Source organism: Sander lucioperca, chromosome 13, assembly GCF_008315115.2.
Source record: "Sander lucioperca isolate FBNREF2018 chromosome 13, SLUC_FBN_1.2, whole genome shotgun sequence".
NCBI lineage: Eukaryota > Metazoa > Chordata > Actinopteri > Perciformes > Percidae > Sander > Sander lucioperca.
Window position 1 is genome coordinate 34,200,800 of NC_050185.1, and position 27,581 is coordinate 34,228,380.

A 27,581-nucleotide genomic window follows, 5' to 3' on the forward strand; every position below is an offset into this window, starting at 1 on the left:
ATATAAAAAAAAAATAATAAAGAAAAGAAAAAATAAAAAAGGCTAAAATAGAATAAAATACAAGAATACAAGTTACAGTGCAGTGTAATAAATGAATAATTAATTGATAAAAATGTGAACGGTACCCAAACCTACATATTAAGCAAAAATCCATCTTGTCAGGCTTCAAGTAATGTTTGTGTCTGAACTACCAGCTTACCGAATCAATTGTGGTGAGCCGCTACTGGCAGCTACGGGCGTGGTTAAGGCACATGTGACGGCCGCCACTGTTGGTTTAAAAAAAAAAATGGCGGGCATGATAGACAGATGGTTCATCCAGTCACCTGCAAGGTATTTTTTTGAAAGTGCCTGCCCTTTTCCAAACAGTTTCCGATGACGGCTTTTCAGATGGTTCTGTGTAACACACCATCTGGCGCGTCAGGTTAACTAACACTGGCACCCTACTCGGGCCAGTTTATAACCCTTAAGTTGTAAGAATCTGCATCAACCAGAAAGTAGAGACTTAGTGTTGTTGAGTTTTTATGGACTAGTAGTACTTTCGGGGGTGGGGTTTGCAGGGATGAACATAGCTGATTGGTCAAACACACACAGCACTGCTGCTTCAGCTTGTTTACCACTTCATTCACAAAACAAGGAAGCACTCTAGCATTGAATTAGGTTATGTTTGATATCATTGAAATTAAAGTAAGGCTTTGCTGTCGACATTCCGACTCAAAAAGACGTGCAGACGTGCGTTGAGCTCGGGCGAAGTGAGAGAGAGACAGCGCTGCAGTGCTGTGAATGAGAGGAATATTATTTTCTGTTTTGTTTCTAGGCAGTTACATTTAAAAGGAAAACATAATAACCATCAAACACTCAACAGATGATTTACTGTTGAGAAACGTGGCTATAAAGGATGAGGTGAGGGCAGGACAGTCAATATGTTTGTATGGACGCAAACCGCTTTAATCCTGTGATTAAACATACAATGTTTTATTATTTTACCCCATTACTCCCCCAAATCACAACATTTCCCAGTTTACGGTTGATGTCTCAAAATTCAACTGTGCTGATCATCAACAATAACGGCAATGGTGAGGATTTCACCCCAGGGAACCCTTTTACCAGTTCAGTTAGGCTATGTGTTTTTAGAACATGTGCATAAGCATAAACCTATATAATATCAAGTTTAAGTCAGTTTTATTTAAAACGATAAAATCTTGCATCACCATCGGTCAGATCTAACCTGCAGATGTGCTGTAGAAGTGATGAGCACTTCATGTCTCTTCTCTGACTTAACATCAATGAAGAGAACTTTCACAACTCTGATCTCAGCATTAATGCAAAAAAAGAAAAGAAAATCAGTTAAACACTCATGCTGGGCAGATTAAGCCAAATTTAAGCCCTAAATTTGTCGCCCCTGGGCTGTTGTTTGACGTTCACTTTGAGGGGGGTCTTAGCTTGATTAATTGCACAATCAATCAACAACGGCCTGTTGGTCTAAAATTTTGGTCAGTCATCTTGCTGTCCCTTAAACTGATTTCCCACATTGCTGCTGTCAAAAGATGCTACAGTATAAAGTGTTGTGAGCTTGTTTTGATGTTGTTCTAGCAGTATTTTATGTTTTGGCTAATGTATTCGTGACTCAGTAGCCACGGTGTAATCTGCAGGTCTATATTCTTCTTCTTTTCCCCTTTATTCTCTCCCTCTTACCCTACCTCCCTCCCTCCCTCCCTTACCTACACAGCCAGCAGATAGACACAGGGCCACGTCAGTTAAAACTGGCTGTCATTTCATTTCCTTTCGACCATTGCGTCTGTTATCTGTCACATACTCACACATCCACACACCCCTACAGACAAATGTTTTAAACAGCAGATCACTGATGCACTCTGTTGGCCAGCTGAGGTACTGCAGCAGACTTTATGCTGTTTCACCAATAAAAGACTCAGCAGTAATGATCGCAATTCATCATAATGAAAGTTATGAGAAGCAGCTAACCATCCAGTATACAAAGGTGCTATTGTATTTCCAAAAATCCATCTTCCTGGTAAAACTGGTAAAAGTGGACATCTGGGAATTTTGAATCTACTGGTGGCTGTATCCTGAAGGCAAACTGTGTTCCTTTCCTTCTTCATAAGTAGTGATACGAAAGGTTTGACATATTTATTATCATTATTTAATCCAACAGTAAGCATTTGTTTTCTACTTGTGAGACTGTCCCATTGACAATGAATGAAAGTTCAACGAATGTTTGAATAAGCATTGATAGCATTGCACATCTTATATTTATACACGGGGCATTTGTAGGTCCCCAACAGTTTATCAATTAATAATAATGGCTTTTTAAAGGTCTTAAGGCCTTCAAAAGTCTTCAATTTAGTTACGTTTTTTATAAAGTGGGTTCTTTGGCTGCTTTTAAAAAAAATAAATAAGGTTGGTGTCATCAATTAAACAGACAGATACACAGATCATTACACAGTAAATGTAGGTGCTGTTCTTAGTGTTGTAAAGAAAAAAGGAGAAATAAAAGAATGTTTTCCAAAGAAAGTGGAGTAAAATGCCAATTTCATCCAGTAGTAGATCAACTATAGTCAACTGTTTAAATGATAAGGTCCATAGTGGGGGTAGTCTAAAGAAAAAAAATCAAAATATTCAAAGTTTAATGCATTTTCGGCAGAAAATAAACTACATTTTTACTAAAAGTTCCCCTTACCCTGCTGACATATTTTTCAAAACAAAATTTGGTTTTGAAGGACAATAAAAATGTCTGATTATGATAAAGAACATTTTAATGGAAATATTTAGATGATTCCTGCAGACACCTCTCAGAATTCAAAGCTGAATCAGGGCCTAACTGACAAAATGTTTTCTAACTGTGTTGCCTCTCCCTGTCGTTACAAACAGGAAATAAGCAGAAGTGGGTTCCCCTGATGATCGAAGTGAAGTCCGAGGGTCCCAGGGAGCGCTCGGCCTCCAGGAACAACAGCAGACAGAACGAAAACCCCCGTCTGCCTCCCAACGCCAGGAACGATCTCAGAGGTCAGTCTGTTCAGGGTACTCACTGCAGCTGAAAGGTAGTAGATGTTGGCGCCCACAGAGTTACAAAAAAAATGACTTTGAAGTGAAATCCCACCCAGCTGGTGTAATATGAGCAGCAGATTTTAATTTGTTGAACTGGTTGTGTCAGTATTTCTGCATCTGTAGCTGTTAAACTATTGGCCTTACTGCATTTAGCTGGATGAGATGGTGTGCATGAGTCAGCAACAGGATGTGGAGAGATCTGTGTGCGCCTACTGATCTGCTACTTCTGCTTTAATAGCGCAGCTGTTTAAATGTACACAGTATAAGGAACTTGGTTTCTTATATTTACCGTGAAAATGAAATGTGTTGGCGGCTAAGAGGACATTAAATCTGCTGGTAAGCCCAAGATTTCAAGTTAAAACTTAACTTTCTTCTAATTAAAAACTGTAATAATTCTGCAGAGAACTCCCTTTCATAGCAGTTTTATTCTCCTAGTCCAGTATGACGATGTGTTTGTGCTGACGGAGAGGCTGTTTGCTTCCCTGCAGACTGGCACAGTCAAAAGTACGAGCGGGAGTGGCGTGACGACCACGACGAGGTGTCCAGTGTGAAGAGTGAGGGAGCGCCGTTCCGCGGAGGGTTCAGAGGTCGCGGACGTGGAAGAGGAAGAGGTCGGGGACGAGGCAGAGGCGGGAGAGGTATGTGTGGGGTTTTTTCACCCATAGACAGACACTCATAGAAACAAATGTAAAATACAACTTGCATATAAAACAAAAATACAAATTTACCACTTTTCTGTCCTCAAAATATGTTTCAAAAATAGATGGTCATCAGCCTCCTTTTTTTCTGAAACAATACTGGCGTGTGTGTGTGTGTGTGTGTGTGTCTCATTTGAGTTACCAGTATAACAAATGATGCAAGAATGTGTCATTGTGACGTTGATACTCAAACATAAAGAATTCTCAGTGACATACAGTGAATACAAAATGAAACATGATAAAAAGGCAGACAATGTTAATAGCAGGATTAAGGGCTGTTTTGTTAAACACAATACAATGTACTTGGAGATGTATGGGTCAGACTTAACCTGCAGATGTGCTGTAGAAGTGATGAGCACTTCATGTCTCTTCTCTGACTAAACACCAATGAAGAGAACTTTCACAACTCTGATCTCAGCATTGAAGCTAATAAAAAAATCACTGGAACTTGAAACTTCAGCTTACCATCAGTAGGTGTTGTCAAGGTGTTGTCAAGCAGGTGTGTTGCTTGACAAGGCACTAATAAACAGCCACTTTTCCTCACAACTGAGTTAATCACTGAAGCACCACACATTTTTTCCATTTGATTTTTAGATTAGATTTTTGTATGACATGGACATCAGTTACATTGGCTGAACCAGATGCATTGCTTGAGTGTTTTAGCACACTTGCTAATTTTCAACACCCAACTAAATAACAAACAAGAAAACATAAAAAAAAGTAGTAATAACAGTGCTATTAGTAAAAGTAATAATAGTAATGTCAATAATGAAAGGGAAAAGATAAAATATATATATCAATTTAAAAGAGCAAAAAAAGGAGCAATATATTTAGAATTATTTACATACATAAGTTATAGCACAAAGGCAACATGATCAGACAATAACCCAGTGGTAGGTTATAGGGCTGCACAATTGATCAAATTTTAATCACGATCACGATTTTGGCTTCCCACGATCAAATTTACGTGATCGAGCGATATTTAAAATGGTTCATTCCGTTCATAGAACGCTCTGTATCAAAGTTTTTTTTTTGGTTTTTTTTGAAGTTCTGAACACGTGCCTCCATGAGCCAATCAGAGTGGTTCCCTGCACCGCGCAGCTTAGTTTAGATGTTGACAGTCACAGAGGACAGAGTAACTTGAGGAAAATTCGAAAATTCCACAACAGATAGCAGTCGGTCATAAGTCGTCACAAGGTGTACCAGTTTACCAGCAAACGCGACATTTTGTCCCGTCTGTGTTGTTTTTCAGACAACAGCAGTGACCAGTGCTAGTTTGAGTCTTTTAACTCATAGCTTTAGCGGCAGACTGTTGTACGTCCCGCTGTTGGAATCCTCTACAGTGAAATACAGTCGCACTACACCGTTTAGCTGTCAGCATTTTAACCGTGTTTAATCCAGTTACTACTGTAGCTAATGGTAGGCTAACGTTAGCTGCTGTGTAACGTGTTATTAGTGTTTACTAGCGTGACATGCAGCGATGTTTCTGTTGCCTCTAACGTCTGTTTTGGAGCATCAGAGCGCAACGCAGACATTTAAGTGGCACCATAATCCGCGTTGCTATTTCGTCCGGTGGATACCGGGCACTGGTTCCCTATTGGGACCAGATTTTAACATGCACTGTTAACGTGAACAGAAAATTGCGTTGCCTGTATCTTTTCACGGCAAACTCGCATGTTTGGAAAGCGGTCGCACAACAGCTGAAATGGCATACTCCTTCATAGTATCCTTCAACAAAGGAGGAATGTAGCACAATATGGATGTGAAAGCAGTTATAATTAGCCTAGGGGACAATACAATTTGTTTTGGTTAAAATCAACAATTAATCGTGATAATTAATCGTGATCAATATATTGGTCAAAATAATCGTGATTATCATTTTGGCCATAATCGTGCAGCCCTAGTAGATTATTCGTGTGACTACTGTTGTTTTGATTTTTGCAATTGTTTAAGTCCTCTGTTAAAATCATTGCCATTGGTCTCTAGCTTTAAATTAGTAGGTAAAGCGTTCCAGAGTTTTAGCCCCTTTTGCAGAGAAAGCAAACTGACCAAAAGACGTCTTTATACCTTGGGACAAGACAGTTACCGCTGGTAGTGGCTCATGTGTTTGCCCTATGAGAGCTATAGTAAATAAAGCTTTACACACAGGTAATTAGATCCATCCTCTGCTTTTTAGTGGCATGTAAGAACACCAACTTGTGGTTTTAGGGGGAGTTATGTAAGTGTACTGTATTTCTTTGCAAACTAGGGGCGGGTTTTGTGACTTGCCTGGATTAAACAAACAAGATATAATGTGTTAATTAGTCATATTTAAAGGTGCCAGACTAGCTGTTTCATCCTCTTCTTGCTACAAGGTAGAAAAGCTTGACTTTGGCCAACAAAATCTAGCATGTTTGAGAAAATAGTGTCCAGCCAATCTTTACAGAACATAGTTTTGGTTGTGTTTCTGCTCTCAAACTGGGTGGTTGGTTACCTAAACTGGCCCCACAGAGGCTACAGTGAAAAGAAAAAAGTGCAATAAAAACCAGTGAGCGTTGGAATGAGGAAAAGGCCTGTTAGATCCAGCAGGAGAAGCAGGTTCCCCCTAAGGCCTGTTAGTTTTGGAAGTTTTCTCCCTCTCTCTCCTCCCTGTTGTTCACTCTCTTTTCATACACATTGCTTTTTCTTACTGCCCCTCCTCTCACTCTCCTTCCACTCACTCTTTCTGTTTTCTGCCTCCTCCTTCCTTTTACTCCCCTCCCCAGACTGAGATAGAGAAAACACTGCTTCCTTTTTAAATTTTATAAGAGGGAAGAAAAGTGAGAGCAAACAAGAGTGATCGTCCATTAAGTCCAGTTTTACTTCCCTCCCGTCTACTTGAGAACACGTTGACTTTCAGCAGCACTGAAGAAACGGTCAGAGTTAATGCTGAGCAGATGAACTTTGTGTCTTTGTGTATTTACTCGGCTCTCGCATGTTTGTTCCCACATACTCGAGTACACTCACACATTTGTTTGTTGACTACATTCACTCTCTAATCTGTTTTTAATGCCATATTTACAATGACATTTTTTTTATATTTTTAGGTTTTTCTTATTATATCTGAAATATTTCATGTGATAGGTGTCCTACAACTTGGATGTATATTTTAGTATACATTTTATATTCTGCTCTATACTAAAAGAGCAGTTTGATTGCGGTTTTGTTTTGATTATGTCTCTCGCTCCTGAAGTCTGTTCTCCCACATCCCACAACTTCTCATATTTTGAATTCAAACAAATTTTGGTAATAATTGCTTGATGGAGAGAAAAGTTTCAATAAAAGAATGGTTGGACTCAGCCAAAACACACTGGAGCTTATGTGATCCAACCTGTCTGTCCACATCGGCTGCAATCAGGCGCGGAGTGGCTGCGCCTGCCTCGAGCAAATGTGTCAAGCTAAGTAGGTAATCAAACACAGGAAGGCCACAGAGCAGCCGGATACTTTACAAAATAAAACAAATTTCAAAATTAAACACTCAGGTTTATGGTGATTTTAGCAGTCTTGACTTCTCAGCTGTGTCTAGCGAGACACGCGATCAGGCACACAGAGACAGACAGACAGACAGACAGACAGACAGACAGAGTACCACACACACACACACAGTTTGAAGTGGCCTGGCTGGAGGTAGTGGAGGTTGGTGTTGGATAACTAACAAAAACACATGAGTAGCAAGAGCGAAAGCGAGCCGTGCTGTCGAGTAGAGAGGAGCAGGATTAGATACAGGATCGCTTTGTGACCGCTTTGTCTGGTATGAACAGCCATGCGCACGATCAGACAAATCTGTGCTTTGCAGCGTTGACGGTGTGTTCCCGCTGTAGGCTGAATACATGGGTAATTTATCTACTTGCAACTTAACTCTAAATATTGAAACTGCGCCCAGCTATATTAAACTAAAACGTGGTATAATTAAGCGACATGATGTTAACTCTGACTCGTCCCTCCATCAAATACCAATAGTGTAAAGAAAACTACAAAAAGCAAACCACCTGTGGTTGGCTTAGCAGAACAAGATTCACTAGTGAAGAAAGAGACATTATGAAAACACTAATTGGATGTGAAGGATAAGAAACCGGGTAACTGTTAAAATAAATGGTCTAAACCGCATTGAAAGATTCTGTGGAGTCAGAAAATGCCAAGCAGCTGCTCTAATGTGTTAAAATTTATTTTTAGTCTAGGTGGTATTTTCAACAGACATTTTTTGACATTTCAGAAACTAAATGAGGTTTGAATTTGAGGACCTAATCTGAATCTCTCTGTCCATCTTCTGTCCTGTCAAGGCCACTATGACTACCACTACGGCTACAAGTCATACGATACGAAAGACGGACCCTACGCCCAGAAGTTTGGCAACACGGTGACCTACTACTACGACAACATGAGCAGCAACGACCTTTACTCCGTCGACCAGGACCTGCTGAAGGACTACATCAAGAGGCAGATGTAAGTTTAGCTCCTCTCTTACAGGAACGAGACAAAGGTAGTGCTAAAACACTGAACATGTACCAGAAACAAGAGTTTTCTAGCAGTGGCTTTTTATCCAAGTCTTTAGCTTTACTGCAGGATTGCAGTCAGATCTAATCTGCTGACATGCTGTAGAAATGATGAGATCTTCATGTCTCTTCTCTGAATAAACTTCAATGAAGAGAACTTTTCACAACTCTGATCTCAGCATTGAAACAAAACAGAAAATAATAAATAACATGGTTACTGTTACACATTGCCTTGTCCCACGTACTGAGAGAACAAACCCTACTGTAGCGACAGTACCTCTAGTGGGAGTTTGAAACAAATTAAATAATGAGATTCTATTTGTCCAACTGGTCATCTTTGGATCGTCTTCTTACCTGACTGCAGTTCTGACTACAAGCTTGCAGTATGTTAAGGAAGCTGTTTATGTCAGTGTATCTGCAGGTCTTAAAGTCTTAAAAACAGTAACCTCAAAAAAGGCCTTATTAAAAAGTCTTAAATAAAGTTAGTTTTTCTTCTATGTTAGATATAAAATGTTTTTCTGTAGTACCGTGAATCATTCGTTGACCAGTATGAAGCTGAAAAAGGTATTAAATTGCATTCTGTGGGGTTTTTAAAATGTCTTTAATCTGGTGAACACTGCAGAAACCCTTTGAGATGGTCTATAGGGTGGTTATTGTTTAGGTTTGATCAATTCTGGTTCATATTAGATTTTGTCTCATTATCTGAGTAAGAAAAGAAACTAAAATATGATGAAAGCAAAAAACTGTTTTCTATTCAGCAGGTCATAAACAGTCGACTGCCATCAATGATGAGATGTTTTGTGATTCTTATTGATTGAAATAAATACATTCAATGCAACTATACTCTCTCCTTCTTGCTACTGTACATGGTAGAGTTGGAGATATCTTGCTTGTTCTCATAACAGACTAAGTTGTGACAATTACTTTCGTGTGTATTAGGGGTGGAACGGTACACAGAAGTCACGGTTCGGTTCATACCTCGGTTCAGACATCACGGTTCGGTACGAGTTCGGTACAATGGAGGTAGAGGCAAAACAAAAATGCAGAAGGCAATTTTTTTTTTTTATTGTGCATGTTTCAGGCTGTACCACCTGGTGTCATAGAGTCTCTTCCCTGAGCTAGCTGCAATAGCCTGAAGTGTGTAAACAAGATGTAAACAGTAAACAATAAGTACCCCGCATCATCTCCAGACTCCATCTGTAACTTGTAAACAAATAAGACAATCAGCTATAAAACTATAACTAAAAATACCGCATCTCTGTTCTCTGCAAAGATGAACAAAATAACCTGATTAATGCGACGTTATCACGCCTCTCCCGGCCATTTTTCACCACAGAAAGCTGCTCCCTGCCTGGCTAAAGCTAATATAGTTAGCCTGAAGAAACAAGGCATCTGTCCCAACTAACGTTACGGTTCGGAGCCGCAACGCTGGAAACGCAACACTAATCTACAACAGCAGTCTTATCCACCACTCTCTCGCCTGTACTACTGGAACTGAAACCAAAGTTTTCCCAAACTTGCAATCTTAAAGAGGCCGGCGGGTCCTCTAACTCTTGTGGGTCGCCACCACTCGCCATACTCGTCCTTAATGCAGCTATCTCTGACTCACTAAAACGGCATACATGGACGGAGCTCGGCTACATAGGCGGCGCGCCAGAGCTTCAGAGCTAAGGCGGCGCTACAGATTAGGTGTCCCTAGAACCTGCGTATCTAATAGTAGTTCCGCATTACATTACATTACATATTTCTATTCCCTGGCTTTGGATTCACCATGAGGCTTTGGATTCACCATGAGAGCTGCTGTGGTCTTCGTTGTCGCTGTCATTGTTGATATTATTTACATTTATTATCTTTGTAAAGCACTTTGGTAACCTTGTTGTTTGTTTAAATTGTGCTATATAAATAAAGTGGATTGGATTGGATACATTAATTAATTTGCACGCAAGTTTTATTTATTTTTATACCGTGTATTCTCCGCGTAAATTAATGCACCGAACCGTGACGCCTGTACCGTTTAACCGGTTCAATACGAATACATGTACCGTTCCACGTTCCTAGTGTTTATAATAATCAGATTAATTTTACATACAACACAAATAACATTATTTAAACAAAAATATGCATCTCCCCTAAATTCTGTCCTTAACGAACCACAACAGGTTTGCAGTTAAAGTTTGGCAGATGAAGATACTTCACTGTGTGTGATACAGTGGGCTTTTTGGCACCTAACTGAAAGAGCATAACAGTTTCCTTGTGTGCACTCAGTGCCCCCTTCAGTTTAAATCTGTATCAACTTACATGGAGACTGTCAAATATTCTGGTTTTGATTAGTGGTTCCTTGGAAGGTTTTTGGTTCCATTGAAAAAGCAATGCCTGTTTTCAGTGTTTTTACTGCATGTTTTCTATCACATTAATGCAGTCCAGTGTGGTCTCTTCCTGTTTTCATTCTTTTTTCTGGTCATCTGACTGGGTGCTTCTTATTTATCCTAACTGTCTCTTCATTTCCCTTACATGTGTCTTTTCTTTGCGTCTTAGTCCCTCCCATGTTAGACGCAGGAACAGTTGAAAAGAAAAGATCGGCAACAAACAGCTGATTAGTTTCCCTGTTTCTCTGCCCCCTGTAGTGAGTACTACTTCAGCCTGGACAACCTGGAGCGTGACTTTTTCCTGCGGAGGAAGATGGACCAGGAGGGCTTCCTGCCCATCGCACTCGTCGCCAGTTTCCACAGAGTGCAGGCCCTCACTACCGACGTCAATATCATCATGGAAGTAAGCGCGTTTAACAGTGAAGTTGAAGAAAGATGATCTGAGGTGATAATGTGGTTAGCGGAGTCAAAACTGGTTTTAAACAATGTCAGAACAACCGTTTTCTACCCAAAGTTAATTGAATTCCAGATTTGGGGGAAATCTAGGAAACTGGTGTGGTTAGTTTGTGGTGTGAAAGTAAAGCAGATACATGACAGGACTGTGTGATAGTAGGTGTCCATTTTAAAATCACACGGAGTTGATAGAAAAGCATATCTCTCTTCTTTAAGCTCTTCATAAAAACATTTGCCTTCTCAAATAGAAATGCCTAAATAAATCCTGTCATGTCCATTGACATCAGTGAGATCCTGATGTGGTACTATATTTCTGTTATCGCACAGACTAATTGACCCATCATCTCTCCTGTCAGGCTTTGAAGGACAGTAAGGAAGTGGAAGTGATCGACATGAAGATCCGTCGGAAGGTGGACCCAGAGAAGTGGCCTCTGCCGGGCCTTGCCATGCTAAACCAAACCCATACCGATTTCTCCCAGCTCATCAACTGCCCTGAGTTTGTCCCAAGGCAGATGACCGAGGAGCCCAGAGGTGAACAGTCCGATCTACTATGTCAATGAAACTGAAATATGGGCCAAACTATGAAAAGGAATCAAGTGTACTTTTGTTGATTTCTACTGTAGACTCATTTTATCTAAGATTTCTGTTGAAATCAAGTCAAAATAATACTTTTTTTGCAGCCTGACGTGCCCATCTTCATCCTAACTTCACAAGAAACGTTATTTTCAAAATAAATCTAAGCTTCAAGTAATCATATCAAAATGTTCTCTGTGTCCTTCTGTTTCCGCTGCAGGCTCTCCCAGGGCCTCCACACCGGTTAAGCAACACGGCAAGACTGAACTAGACACCTCTAACCTCAAGACCATGCCCAAGGGCCTCTCCGCCAGCCTCCCCGACCTGGACTCTGAGTGCTGGATCGAGGTCAAGAAGAGGCCCAGACCCTCCCCGGCCAGACCCAAGCTCAGCGCAGAGAAGGTGAAGTTCAGAGCCACTCACCCATATTCTGGCCATCTAAATTGTTTGGACAAAATAAACAATTTGAATATACTTATGGCTCTGAAATAAACCTGATGTCCATTTTTCACCATTTTCTGACATGACTAGACGATTAATGGAAAACATAATTGATTGATTAATTGACAATGGAAATAATCTACAAACAATGCACATAAATGCTGGCAAGTAGCCATCAGGCAGATTCATTTACATGATTAAACATTCAACACATCTTTCCTTTTTATAAAAAAGTTTTTATGCACAACAAAACTACTGTACTCATCTTATACTTCAGTCAGCATCCTTCCTTCTTCCATTCACTTGTGTTCATACCTGGTATCTCCTCCTCCCTCCTGTGTGGTTGACTGATGTAGGCCCCGTCGTTGCAGAAGGAAAAGGACGACTCGATTCGCTCCCCGGTGCCTCAGTCTGGCTCCTCGCCCTCGCCTGCTACCACAGGAAATAAGGTGAGGAAGAAAATGTGTTTGAACTATTTCTTAATTATTATTCTTTTAAGAACTGCAACTAATGATTTCTCTATTATTTTGTCGATTAGTCATGTAGTGTAGTAACGATCAGACAAAGTGAGCAATTCGGTGCAATTTTCTGACCAACAAATCCTCACATTTTGGATGTTGCTTGACAAATGACTTTAAATGACTAATTGATGATCATAATTATTATTCTTTTCTGATAATCAAATAATTGACCAAATTTCTGCACTTTGCGATGTGCAGGCTTGTTTGTGTTTTTGGCTACATCACAACTCTATTCTTGAAAATTTACCTAATTGGTATAAGTAATTGCAAGTGATCAGGTACGGTGATCAAAAAGTGAACCTAATCAGCCAACACCTTCTAATAATTTCCCTTTTTTTAAAATTCCTAACTCTGTTCAGGACGGAGCGGAGCCGGACGAACCGGAGGAGCTCGACTTCATGTTTGACGAGGAGATGGAGCAGATGGACGGACGGCGCAACACCTTCACCGACTGGTCGGACGAGGAGACGGATGGCGAGATCGACGACCACGACGTCAACAAGATCTTGATCGTGACACAGACGCCACCCTACCTGAGGAAGCACCCGGGGGGCGACCGCACTGGACACCACACATCGCGTGCCAAGCTGTCCAGCGAGCTGGTCAAAGTGATCAACGACGGGCTCTTCTACTACGAGCAGGACCTGTGGGACGACACGTACGAGCCCGAGTACGCCACCATCAAGGTGAGGTCATTTTGCACGGTTGACCTTTGAATTATATACAATTCTGAAATAATCGTCCTAATTTCGTCACTGGTGGCGGTTAAGCTGAGACAGTCAGCAAAAAGCAAGATAAACCGCTGCCTACATCAATATTTGAAGAGACGCCTTAAAGCGTAACTCTCGCCAAAATGCAACCTAGGGTCTTTTTGTGAATGTACCCGAGTCAAACTTTCGTTTAAAAGCATATTTAGGACGGAAGCGCAACTTTTAAGATGTACCGTATTTTCGTTTTTCAGTCAAATGGCCTTTTGAATGGGAGTGCTAGGGGCACTTTTATGCTAGCCTCAAAATAGCTATTTTTAAAACATTAAGAAGGCTCGACACAACATGAAACTTTGCTCGAAGTATCACCAGGGTCTCTACACCTTAACGAAAGCATTGACAACATTGTTTGTGTACCCAGAGTTTACTAAAAAGAAAGGTTTTAACAACTCACCGTAGCTCTTGTTGTTTCCGGCCACTACCACCTCGGCAGTCAAAACGAGTCGATATCAAAAGAAGTAGCCACAGATTTAGTATATCCCTTGTGCACCGGTGTAGTTAAGGTGTAGAGACCCTGGTGATACTTGGAGCAAAGTTTCATGTTGTGTCGAGCCTTCTTAGTGTTTTAAAAATAGCTATTTTGAGGCTAGCATAAAAGTGCCCCTAGCACTCCCATTCAAAAGGCCATTTGACCGGAAAACAAAAATACGGTACATCGTAAAAGTGGCGATTCCGTCCTAAATATGCTTTTAAACGAAAGTTTGACTCAGGTACATTAACAAAAAGACCCTAGGTTGTATTTTGGCGAGAGTTACGCTTTAATTCAGTCTACACTTGGAGACAGAATTAATTGTTTTTACCGTTAAAATGACATATCCCTGGGTGCCTGGGTAGCTCACCTGGTAGAGCGCGCGCCCATATACAGAGGTTTACTCCTCGACACAGCGGCCGCGGGTTTGACTCCGACCTGCGGCCCTTTGCTGCATGTCATTCCCTGTCTTTCATGTCTTCAGCTGTCTTATGAATAAAGGCCTAAAATGCCCCAAAAATAATAATAAAAAAAAAAAGAAAAAAGATCTATCCACATGGGATTACATGTGGATTACATGCATTACAGTAATATGGGGTTATAAATAATATTTGACATTCATGTTTCACCAAGCAAATCATTGTTTTCATAATTTTAACATCTTCCAAAAGAAAGCAGTCTTTGGGTTTTACTGAGTAATCGCTTTCTGAAGTAATGATACAAAGGATAATACAAAACAAAATGCATTTTATTTTCTACTTCATTTAACTTGCATAACTGACAAAGCAGATCCTCTTCTTAAATACCAACTAGCGTTCATATGTAACAGTATGACACCACATGGAAAGCTGGAAAAAACTCAAATCCTTTCCTTTCTTAGGCAGATTCAATTTCAATTCAACTTTTGTTTTTATTAAACCAAAAGTTTTGGCTTATTCCAAATCTCATTGGCCCATTTTTCTGTAAACTGAAAACAGAATAATTAATCAGTTATCCTTTAAAAAACATAGACTTCTTTACAACTTATAATAAAATAAACCAAATGTATATAACACAGATGTGTTCAACAACAATGTTTACCAAAAAACGCATGTGATGTCTTCACCGTGGTATCAGGTTAGGGTTAAACATAGATGAGGCTCACTGTTTTTGTTTTTAGTGATTCTCACTGAAAGATACCCTTCATAAAAAAAGGTTTCAGACTGAGTTTAAAGTGACTTCCAACTGGATTTTATTTCACAACCCACCCAAAAGTTATGTGTAGATGAAGTCCTCTTTTGAAGTTGACAGCTCAGAAATTTCTCATGGTAATCAAAAGTAAAAACCTAATAGGGGTGTGCAAAAAAATCGATTCACATTCGTATCGCGATTCAAGCTCTACCGATTCAAAATTGATTCATAGAATTCCAAAAATCAATTCATATTTTAAATTTTATTTTTTTTATTGTATGTCTACTGCAATCACATGGGAAAAGTAACTAAGTCCGTTTGTGCTATAAATGTTTTTTGGTTTTTAATGATCAAAATCTTTTTTTTTTTTTAAAAGTAACTCACTATAGATAAAAATGAGGACTCAAAACAGGGTATCTCTGAGTTTAAGTGGAGATCCACCTGGATATCTGGATAGCTGAGGGCAACACAATCAAACAACAACCTGTAGTGATACGTAACTCGAATCAGGCTCTTCTGACAGCTTCCACGTTACCTCATTGTCAGATTGGAGGCGTTTCTGCCCAAGACCAGTTGATGAGTAGATTTAGAGCTGTTTCTGGATATAGAAACCCGACACAGAACAGATCTTTTTGTTTTTGTTTTGTTATTGTTGTCATTGCTGCCCATTGTAACATTGTTGAACTCATTGTTTGGCCTTCACGTGCTCGCCAGCACACATCCAGCTGCGTGTGGAACAGAGGACGCTTGTTTATAAATAAACCCCACAAACGAGGCCTCGGCCTGAGGGGTTGAGCCGACGGGCTGCAGGAGGGTAGACAAAGATGGACGCTCAAAAATCGGAGGATACTTGGTGGAATGAAGGGGCGAGTGTGAGTCACACGCGTGAGATTATCAAATGTTTGAGGACTGGTGCATTGTGTGTTTATAGTAAGATTTTAAATTGAGCAGTTGTTGTAGGAGGAGCAGTTTTGTTATTAGGAGATTTTCACTTGTGGAAAATTCAGGGTTTTGTGTGTTGATGTAACTCAGCTGGTTGGCGTACTCGTGTCACAACAGTAAGAGACGTCATGAAGGTGAAAAGAGTGTTTTTGGTAGCCATGTTTTGCTGCTGCATCTTAATCTCCAGGTTACTGCAGATAAGGTCTGTTGATGATCCTTACTGTCCCATGTTATTTTTTTATTTATTTACTCTTTATATATATTTGTGAGAGAGTTTCAGTACAGTGTGGGTTTGTGTGAAACTTTGTAAAATGAGTCTTATTTATGTTGTGTGTACCGGGCTTCCTTTTTTGGCACGTTTCATTGTTGTGTATCAGTATCTAAACCCTTTTATTCCTCCTTGTGAAAGTATTCTGTATCGTTAATTCAAAATAAACTGGTAATCTACAGATCTTTGCCTACCAGAGTTGTAGGAAGAAGAGGTTGTCATATAAACACCGGTTGTTCTTTCTTTCTTCTTTTTTTTTAACAGCAAGAGGTGGAGAACTTCAAGAAGGTCCACCTGATCAGCCGCGAAGAATTTGACTGCCTGACCCCTGAACCCCCTGTCGACCCCAAACAGGAAGTCCCTCCAGGCCCCCCACGACACAAGCAGAGTAAGGACCAAAAACCTATAAAACAGACACACAGGAAGGATTTACATAATCAACGTTCTTTCTTTACTTGGAAAACATTGACGATGTGATTTGAAGTTAAAACTGTAATATCACCGAGTCATTTTTATTATATGGTACGATGGTGATGAGGTAAAACCTTTGACACTTTGGGGATAAGTTTGTATCCCAACACTCACAAACCTCACAAAATAATGCATTTTTTTCTGACCTTTCTCTAATCTCTGCTAGCTTCTAGTGAAAAAACTAGCTGCTTCAACCTCTTTAGGCCTCTAAAAATTATTGAAATGACATGTTTTCTGAAAGAAATCACAAGATAAAGAAATGTTTTTCCTGTGTGGCAGAAAAAACGGAACCATCCTAAACTTTCTAGCCTAGCAACATTAACAACCTTAATGTAACACTAGGAGCTGGTGTTATTCTCCATTCATAGAAAAGGAAAATGGCATCTTATATTCAGACCAACTTCGTCTGTAGGGTCTCAGTATGCTTGTTTTCTCCTATTTTTCCAAAATTCTCATTCAGTGATGAAAGTGATCTTGGTTTTCATTCTAACTGGCATTAAATGGATCTTAAAAAGTCGTAAATCCATGCTCTGCTCCTTCATCTCTCTGTCATTGCGTTGAAGTGGTAACAACTGTGGTTTATCAGCTCACTTTAGTTCATCAATCATGAGTCAGAGTTTGCATGCTGAGAAATAAATTAAGCTATTAGATCACTGATGTTGTGACGATTTGTTTCTATTTTACTGACATTCCAGAGTTTTATTTCAGGATTGCTGAGACACAAGTGAAGGCAGTCTTGAGGCAGTTGGTTAGAAAATGTAAAGTGTGAACATTTTTGGGTCTTGTCTTCAGTCCCCACAGACGCTTTGGCAAACAAACTCTTCGGTGCCCCCGAGCCCTCCTCAATAGCTCGCTCGCTCCCGACTACGGTGCCTGACTCGCCCAACTACCGCAGTGCCCGGACGCCCCGCACACCTCGCACGCCTCACCGGAAGGACCAGACTATGACGCCGCGCTTCTACCCAGTGGTGAAGGAAAGTCGACCTGTGGATGCCAAGGTAAGATGGCTGTTAGTGAGGGTGAAATCAGACTTATTTTGGTGGAAATGTGCCTTTTCAGTGGTCCAGATACCTGGTTTAAGGTTTTAGGGGATAAAGAAACTACACGGACTAAACATTTGTGGACTAAACATGTCATCTCTGGAACCTTTCAGACGCCCAGGAAGAGGAAGACCCGACACAGCTCCAACCCACCCATGGAGTGTCACGTCGGCTGGGTAATGGACTCCAGAGAGCATCGCTCCCGTACTGCCTCCGTCAGGTGAGACTCGCATCAGATTAGTTTCTCAGTATGCTGTTTTTCTTTTGACAACTCCTCCGATATTTCAACAATTGCTCTCATTTGTTCCTTTTTTTCCACTGATGAAAGTGATTTTATTCATTCTAATTAGTATTAAATTGATATTAAAAAAAGTCGTAAATCTATCGTAAATAGGCTGCTTTAATTTGAGTTACTTACATAAACCCTTTACTCAACATTACATACTACAACATTCAGGGCTTTACTTTGGTCTTTAAAGGACCACATTTAGTTGCCTTAATCCATCCCATGTTAGGCTTTTTAAACTGTAAAATGAATTGTTTTCCTTTTATGAATATAAAGTAAAACTGCAGAAAATGACCTCAGACTCGGGACTAACTTCAAGTAGTTCTAATATTTGATGTGGGATGTACTCACTCTCTGTTCTCCATCTCCTCCTCCACCTTTTTCCCTCTCAGCTCTAATGCCAGCCCATCGGAGGGCATCCCTGCCCTGGGTAACATTGGGGCCACACCTCAGTCCCTCCCTAAGTTCCAGCACCCATCACACGAGTTGCTCAAGGAGAACGGCTTCACGCAACATGTTTACCACAAGTACCGTCGGCGCTGCCTAAATGGTACACGTTTTCTTCTTATTTTACTTTTATCATTTAGTCTGTCTTCAAATATCAGTGCAATCTATTCTCAGTATTTAATAATGCTGAAGTCATACTGAATGTCTTGTTTTTCTTTCCCTCAATTCAATTGTATTTGTAGTATCAAATCATAACAAGAGATATGACACTTTACAGATAGAGTAGGTAAAGACCACATTCTATAATTTACAAAGACCCAACAATTCCAGTAATTCCCCCAAAAGCAAGAATTTAGTGCGACAGTGGCGAGGAAAAACTCCCTTTTAGGCAGAAACCTTGAGTGGTGAGGAAAACTTCCTTTAGGGAGAAACCTCGGACAGACCCAGGCTCTTGGTGGGTGGTTGTCTGACGGTGCCGGTTGGGGGTGTGATGAACAGTGGCAATTATAGTCACAATAAAGATAATGGAACTATGACTAGAAATAGAAGCTGTAGTAGTTCATGACGTAGCAGGGCACTGCAGGGCAAAGCAGGACATAGCATGACATAACAGGGCGTAGCAGGACGTAGCATGGCATAATAGGGCATAGCAGGGCGTAGCACGGCATAATAGGGCGTAGCAGGACGTAGCAGGGCATAGCAGGACATAGCAGGGCATAACAGGGCGTAGCACGGCGCCGAGCAGGACCACGGCGACAGCTGCAACCATGATTTAGGTGTCACCCTAATCCAAGGAAAACTGCATGGCGAGAAAACAAAAGGACTCCGGGGAATAAGCTCCCCAGAGCTAAGTTAGTAACAAGCATTTCTAGGACATGGATGCACACAGGTGGAAAGAGAGAGGAGAGAGGAGCTCAGTGTGTCAAAGGAAGTCCCCCGGCAGTCTAAAACTATAACAGCATAACTAAGAGCTGGTCCAAGGCAAACCTGAGCTAGCTCTATAAGGGTCTTCCTGTGGTTAAAAAAAAAAAAAAAAACCTCTGTTCATTTTGTATTTTCATGTAAACCTGTCCACTTAATCTCCCTCTTCTCGACCAATTACAGAGCGAAAGCGGCTGGGAATCGGCCAATCACAGGAGATGAACACACTCTTCCGCTTTTGGTCATTTTTCCTGCGAGATCACTTCAACAGGAAGATGTACGAGGAGTTCAGACAGCTGGTGGTCGAGGACGGGAAAGAAGGATATAGGTAGGAGCCTTGACCCCTGATGGATGGATGGAGAAAGAGTTCTCAGGATTTTGTGTTTAGTTTTGTGGTTGTGGAGGAGTTAATAAAACAAGATATGAGCTGTTGACTGGACCAAAAGAACTGCATTAAAGGTGTACTTGTGGGGGTATGTTGCAGGTACGGTTTGGAGTGCCTGTTCAGGTACTACAGCTACGGTCTAGAGAGGAAGTTCAGGCCAGACATCTTTAAAGACTTCCAGGAGGAGACCACAAAAGACTACGAGGCTGGTGAGAATTCCTGGAAACAGAAACAGCCCACAGTGTGCACAGATCAGAAGAGACAACATGATTGACATTAAAAACATAATAGAATATCAGTGGTATTAGTTTCTGCTCAGGTTTTCCTCTTCTAAAGAAAAAGGTTCACTTTCAGAATCACTTTAATCCACTGGGACTAACTTTTTCTTCTGTCTGCTATCCTCAGGCCAGCTTTATGGACTGGAGAAGTTCTGGGCCTTCCTTAAATACTCCAAAGCCAAGACCTTGGAGATCAACCCCAAGCTGCAGGAGTACCTGCGCAAGTTTAAGCGTCTGGAAGATTTCAGAATTGACGTGAGTTCATATGTTCTTTGGGGTTTCTAAAGGCTGATTGGTAGGAATCTGCGAGCCTGAAGAGATGCAGCAGCTCATTTGAGTTTTCCACCTGAGCATGTACCACATGGTGTGTTAATAGTTTGGATAAGAAATGGCCCACAGCTTCTTGGTTGTCTGTTAGCTTCAGCAGGTTAGCACTGGTAGTTTTTTTTACTCCAAGTAAATTCACTTAAAATACTAGGTTTTATTTCACAATTATTTTTCTACTTTTATAGGTAACAAAAGATACACCTATTTGAAAAGAACATTGTTGTTGATAGATTGTCAAAACTGATAAGAAATTACACCTCAGGTGATCCAAACCTTGGGGTCAACACCGCATGATGTCCTGACTGATGTGTATGTACAGTACATGCAGATTTACAGTAACCAGGTTACTTAAACGCATTTAAAAGCATCCTCCGATTACCGACGTAACCTTCTTTCTCTTAGTAACCTGGTTTCTTAAGTGCACGTAATCACGTGTGTTTTTGTGCTTTGAAAACGACTCTCCATCTAATCTCCACCCTGGGTTTTTTTTGTCTTTCCAGCCACCTATGGAGGAAGGACGTCGCAGAAGGCACTCGTCCAGTGGGGACGGTCGCCGCCGGCACCCCTCTCAGCCCACCAGCCGGCCCCACAGCCAGGCCAGCTCCGGCCCCAGCCTCGCCCAGGGCCCTGCCGCCAAGGATGATGCCAAACCCACCAGCCAGAAAGCCCCAGCCGCTGACCCCGCACCAGATGCCAAGACACTGAAGTAACTCCACAAACACGCCGGCCCACATGGATCAACTCAACCAAGTCTGCTAGTCGCTGGTTCTTTCTGCGCCACAGGAGGGGGCAACCAGTTCTTCATTCAAGCATGAGAATAGTTTTTTTTACTACAATGACTTTTGATTGAGAAACAAGGAAGACACATAATTAATATGGCTTGCTTTATTAATTAGTTCTAAGTTTTCGAGAAAAAATACCTTTTCTGTCTTGATGAGGCAAGGAATGGATGGGGTGTCAAACACTTTTTTCCTTTTTTACAAATCATTGCCAGTCCACACGGTGGATGGCTCAGTGGTGATTTATTACCCTGGAAATTGTACTTCTTTTATTTTTAAAATTTTCATCTTGACCCCCCTCTCACTTGGGACCCTCTTTGATCGCCACTGTCCTGCTGGCTGAAAGATATTTGATTCCTCCCCTAGATCTCAGATTTATTATTATTATAATTTCTTCGGCATGTGGTGAGATTGGAGACTTGGAAATAGTTTGAACAAGACTGAGCATCTGAAAGCCACGCTAGTGACCACGCTGCAGGCTGTGCTGCTTCTGACATCCAATCGGACCAAAGTGGTTTCAACCAAGCGACTGACATTTCCATCCGCAGAGCCCCCAGTGCTCTCAGTTGAGGGGCTCAAAAATTCAAGATATTTGATTTACTTCATGGCTTGACATTGAGGCCAAAATATTAAAGAACCAAATGATAAAAAGAGAGGAAAAAAAAGACTTGTACCAATCCCTCAGTATGGACTCGATCATTGAAAGTTGCCTTATTTTAATGGTTTTACTGCTTCTAACTTGTGCCCGCCACCTTTTTGTCGATTGTACAGCATTGGAATTACCCATATATCCGGTCACCATTTCCAGCAGAGGCCACTAGGTGGTGCAGTGTCTGCCAAACTGTTTCACCCCTCGCCCCCTCACCCCCTCACTCCCCTTCGCCACCTTTTCTGAACTGTCTTCCAAGTGTCATTCGGTCTGTTACAAGTCCTGTAATTCTTCCTTGTGTTTGCAAGTTGTGGCTTTTTGTGCTGAAACAAACCTGGTGGAAGTTTGTCCTCCCCTCCCCTCCCCCCCCCCCTTCCCAAAAACAACAACACTTTAGTGGGGTGGAGAGTTGGGAAGGGAGAATCACTGATGAGCTTCCTGACTTTCTCCCGCCCCCTGCGCCTCCCCGTCAGATGAGCTGCATCCATCCGTTCATCCATCCGTTTGACATCCATCCATCAGTCGACCATCAGTGACGATACAGGACTGGAATCATCAATCTGGAATACTTGAAGAAGCGATGGTTATGAGGAGGGCTGTCGCGTCCTGTCACAGGTGCTCTGGGTGGAGACGTGTATGAGCCTCAGACATTTGGCCTCCGACTTCACTGTTAAACTGAAGCTCGATCGGCCTGATTGGGCCTCGGGCGCTCGCCACCTCTTCCTGTTCCACACTCAGATACACACATCAGTTACAGGTATGAACACTGACAGGTGTAGTCACACACAGGTACAGATGTAGCAGTGTGAGCAAGTTGAATGCAAAACACATAGCTTGATGTCTTGCCTCGCTGTGGACAAAAATTCAAGACTGGACTCTGGTCTGTTCTGTTGTCACACTTCCTACAGTCAACTGTTTGGATAATTAAAATCTTTATCCAACTCGAGTACTGATGATATCAAATAGAAGAGTGATTCTTTCTTCCTCCACTAATGTAAATGTGAATTTGACAGATGAAGAGAAATGATTACAGCTCCCTGCTACTTGTTTTATTGTTTATAGAACAGATTATATATTTGCCTTACGTACGTACTCTTTAACTTTTTTTTTTTTTTTTTTTTTTTTAAATAGTTTCATGAATTCTTTTAATGCTTTTTAATTTCAATTTGCAGTGTTTCTAGCGTTGTTATGATGGAGGTGGGGTTTGTGTCAGGCTGTTTGAACCATCTGTGGATGTCAGAAACGGGAACATAATTTACAACACAAAAGGGAAAGTTGACATCAGGGCGTCAACCGGTATTAAGTGCAAAAACTAAATCTGTAAGCTTATAGTGTTTCACGTTGAAATCAGTTAATTTGCTCTTTTTTTTTCTTTTAGTAAAGATATTTTTGCCGAGATGACAGAGCAGAATTTCAAACAGCAAACTAATTATTAAACATTTTAGCCTCCTGGTTTTCTACGAACATGTCTGCGAGGTCTACAAACACATATAAATATTTGATTTTGGGGTTCAAATTGAAGGAGTTCACAAAATTCTGAAAAAAGTCTTAATGCACATATGGATATCTTTATCTTTATTTTGAACATTTAAAAATAAATAAAAGCAATATCCAGATGCTTAGTGAAATGACCCACTTTCCGTTGACATACTGCGATGTTTGTTGCAAAGAGTGATGAACTATTTCCTGTCAAACAGTTCTGTCACATGAGTAATTAAGATCAAACTGTATTAGACATCTGTATTTTTTTTTTTTAAAGGTCTTGGTCCTTTTGCGTAATAATCATTCCGCCTGTTGGCTGATGTTCCAGCAGAGTGGTGGTCCTGTCTTTGTCAGTTTCTTCCTCTAAATCCACATTTGTTGGAAACATGACATTGCAAAGCTGTACTTTTTTTTTTTTTTTTTTTTCTTCCTTTAGTGTTTTGTTGCTTTATCTTCAGGGAGATTTGGATCGGTTTCAGAGGCTTACAGTTGATGCATCAAAGTGTTTACTGGAGGTTTAATATTCACAAAACATGAAACTCGTTTTCCAAAAACCAGCGAAGCCTTTGAATGGGGGAGCTGGTGTGTGGCTGCAGACATGGCAGACTGCCACTGGGGGGGGGGGGCCTTCTTCCTGGGACAGTACCATGATCTCGCCCTCTAATGTGACATCACCTGCCATCACCTGCCACCGGACATTTGGGGGTTTCAGGTGTTTTGGGGAGTTTTCAGCCTTCTCTATCAGCGTAGAACTGCTGCTAGCTGTCCAGATAAACTCTAGGGGCGCTGCACCCTCTGCTCGTCAGTTTTACCCGGATTAGGCCAGCGGGCCGGACACTGGAGACATGAGTGATGGACGTGGGAAGGGAGGAGAAAGGAAAGAGAGAACTTGCCCAACTGGGGTTTGTCATGTCGCTCAGAAGTATATGGCTGGTTATGATATCTGGAGACGGAGAAAAAAAAAAAGGACAAAATTCCATAAAGCCATATGAATAAGAAATAACTGTATATGAACCATTAAAATAGTTCATTGCATTACTATATCCTAGGCTTGTCAAGAGGAAAAAAAGATGAAAACAAGGAAAAGAACAAAAAAAATATATAAAATGGAAAAATGTAAAATACTTGAATGAGATCTTGTATTATAACATTTAATATTCATAATATCTGCTTTGTAGGCTGATGTGATTCGCTGTTAGTGTTATTTGTAATTTGTAGTAATTATGCTTTTCCTTAATAAAGAAAAAAAAAACACAAAACGGACAAAAAAACCTCAACACTGGCTTCTGAGTGATTATTTTGTGTGTGTGTGTGTGTATACGTACTTTGTATCAGGGGCCGTACAAGTCATTATTCATTTTGGCCGTCTCGCATACATATATTTTCACATTTATTTTTATTTCTACACCCATACGTTTTTATTCTAGGATTTATACCTAAAACATTGATACATTTCTATTAACATTTCAATCATACATCTATATTTTCACTCAATATATATTAATGATTTTAAAATTGATTATAATATATATCTATATATCTATATATATATATCTATATATATATATACTATGTAGAAAGAATATATGCTTGCAAAACTGGGTAGGACTGTGTCAGAAAAAAGTTGCACAGTTTGACAAAGTCTTATAGTAAGTCAAAAAATATAAAAGTCATAGTATAGTATGTCATGGAAAATATATACAAGTCATAGTAGTGTATGTCATAAAAAAATATTAAAAGCCATAGTATAGTATGTCATGAAAATTGTCACAAAAAGTCATAGTATAGTGTAGTATGTCATAAACTGATAAAAAGGCGTATCATGGTATGTCATGAAAAATAATATAAAAAGTCATAGTATAGTATGTAAAAAAAAAAAAAAAAGTGACAAAAATGTTATAGTATATTATGTTCCAAAAAGTGATACAAAAGACATATGTATATGTTTTTTTTGTCATTAACATTTTTTATTTATTTTGGTAATGCAACACCATACACATATATACATGGTACAAATGTAATACATGTATCTCACATTTGAAAAATACAAACAATAGAAAATAAAATAACAATAAAATAAAATAAAACAAATAAAAGGCAGCCAAAAACAAAGGAACCCGCACAGCATCCTCATACCCATTAAATACACACTGTTACCCACAAATATAAACACACATATGTGTGCCTGCACATCCATAATTATCCTCTATACACAAATGCCCCACCTCCCCTCTAAAAGTCAGTGGTAATACTATATTGAAAAGACATCCATGCTTGTCTGTTTCTGCTTGGAATATTCTGCACCTTTTCGATCAGAAGTTCAAAGGCCACTATCTCTGCCATAAGTTTAAGCCAGTCCGTAATGTCTGGTCTATTTGGACTCTTCCAGTTACGCAAATTGAGTCTGGCAGCTACAATAAAACCTGTTAACATCAGTCCAGCTTCTGATTTAGCAAGGCCTGGGGACATGAGGGACCTATCCCCTAACAGGCATAATTGTGGGGATTCCAACAGGGGTTGTCTGAGCAACCCTTCAAACTTTTTTAACACTGCCTCCCCTAAGGGCCTTACCGTGGGACAATCCCATAAGGCATGGAGAAAAGTACCCACCTCTTTCTTACATTTCCAGCATTTATTGTCCTGGGTTAAGCCCATTTTAGACAACTTATTAGGTGTAAAATAGTATCTATGCACAATTTTATAATGGATGAATTTATTTCTGGCATCCCTTGTAGCCCTTCCCACATTTGAGATAATGTCCTGCCTTCATCAATATCCTTACCAAAATCTTTTTGCCATATTAGTCTCAAGCCTTCACATAGTTTGGTTTGGGTGCCTGACATTTTATTATAAAATCCCGAGGCAGAATGTAGAATGCTTGGATAATTTAGGAACTCCTGAACCACATTTTTCTCTCCTTCTTCCCTTCTCAGTCCAAAAACAGATCCCATGCTACTTCTCAACTGCAAATATCTCCAAAAATTACCTTTGTCAGTTAAATTAAATTGTTCTTTAAGGTCCTCAAATGACATAAATGAGTGTTCTCTGTACAGATCTTTAACAACACGTATCCCTTTTGCCAACCATGTTTGCCACAAAAATACTTTTTTCCCAATACCGATCGAGGGATTATTCCATACTGAGGAATAGCTTTGTTTATATTGTGAAATCGGCAAAATCTGATGTGCTCTTGCCCATGCCCACTGAGAGTGTTTCAGGATGAGGTTACCCCCCCCCCCCACTGTCTGGGTTTCTGTATTCTTCTGTGACAATAGTTCCACAACACCAGATGGGTGTGCGAGCACCTCTTCCATCTTTACCCACCCAGGATTAGAATCACAGTTTCCCCAATGTTTTGCTAATTTATTAATCTCAAATGCTATGTTATACAATTCCACATTTGGGAGCGCTAATCCACCACTATCTTGTGAGGCAAATAGTTTATATATACTAATCCTGGGCTTTTTTCCATTCCATAGAAACTCTTTAATCAAATAATTATATTGCTTGGAGATTCCGTCAGAAATGGTCACTGGTATCATCATAGAGATGTAATTAAATTGTGGCACAACCATGATCTTGATTATATTAATTTACCCCCATAAGGTCAAGTTTATCATCTTCCATGTATCCAAATTCAACTTAATTTTCCTCATTAAAGGGGACATATTAACAGCAATTATATTCTCCATATCTGGACACAACCTAATACCTTAATATGTCATTCCAGTCTGCATCCACTTAAACTGAAATGTGGTGATTGTTGATTGTTTGCAACTTCTTGATATTGGCATGCCTTCAGATTTCTGCCAATTTATTTTATACCCTGACAATTTTGAAAAAGACTCAATTGTGGATAAAACGTTAGGTATTGACAGCAGAGGGTCCTCAACAATCAACAAAATATCATCTGCATAAAGAAAAAAATTGTATTCCTCTGCCCCGTGCAACACCCCTTTAATACTGCTTTTGTCTCTTATTGCAGTGGCCAGAGGTGTAAAAAGCAGGGGACTAAGAGGATCCCCCTGTTTGGTCCCACGTGTTAAGTTAAAGAAGGGTGATATCATTCCAGTTGTTATCACTGCCACCCTTGGGTCTGAATAGATTACATTCAGCCATTTGACAAAACCATCCCCCACATCCAAAAAGTATATCGCAAAAAGCTCCAGTCCACCCTGTCAAATGCTTTTTGAGCATCCAAAGATAAAGCAGCTATTGGGGTGCTGTTGTTATAATTAAGCTGTATGAGGTGTAGCAGACGTATAACGTTGTCT

General features: G+C 40.3%; 1 protein-coding gene across 4 annotated transcripts in view; it reads left to right on the forward strand.

The window, feature by feature from the left end:
• Positions 1-24,365, forward strand: part of larp1 (La ribonucleoprotein 1, translational regulator) — a 65,943-nt gene extending 41,578 nt beyond the window's left edge. For 3 of the 4 annotated variants that reach the window (XM_031307959.2, XM_031307960.2, XM_031307961.2), the window contains 16 exons: positions 2,887-3,021; positions 3,552-3,701; positions 8,060-8,222; positions 10,897-11,041; positions 11,448-11,622; positions 11,885-12,066; positions 12,462-12,554; positions 12,986-13,312; positions 16,507-16,630; positions 17,506-17,711; positions 17,867-17,973; positions 18,432-18,589; positions 19,591-19,735; positions 19,892-20,001; positions 20,198-20,325; positions 20,898-24,365. In XM_031307959.2, the coding sequence (XP_031163819.1) occupies positions 2,887-3,021; positions 3,552-3,701; positions 8,060-8,222; positions 10,897-11,041; positions 11,448-11,622; positions 11,885-12,066; positions 12,462-12,554; positions 12,986-13,312; positions 16,507-16,630; positions 17,506-17,711; positions 17,867-17,973; positions 18,432-18,589; positions 19,591-19,735; positions 19,892-20,001; positions 20,198-20,325; positions 20,898-21,107 (2,558 nt within the window). In that variant the 3' untranslated portion in view covers positions 21,108-24,365. Of the gene's footprint in view, positions 1-2,886; positions 3,022-3,551; positions 3,702-6,342; positions 6,656-8,059; positions 8,223-10,896; positions 11,042-11,447; positions 11,623-11,884; positions 12,067-12,461; positions 12,555-12,985; positions 13,313-16,506; positions 16,631-17,505; positions 17,712-17,866; positions 17,974-18,431; positions 18,590-19,590; positions 19,736-19,891; positions 20,002-20,197; positions 20,326-20,897 lie in introns of those variants that run through there. The other variant, XM_031307962.2, reaches the window with a different exon arrangement.
• Positions 24,366-27,581: the final 3,216 nt, after the last annotated feature.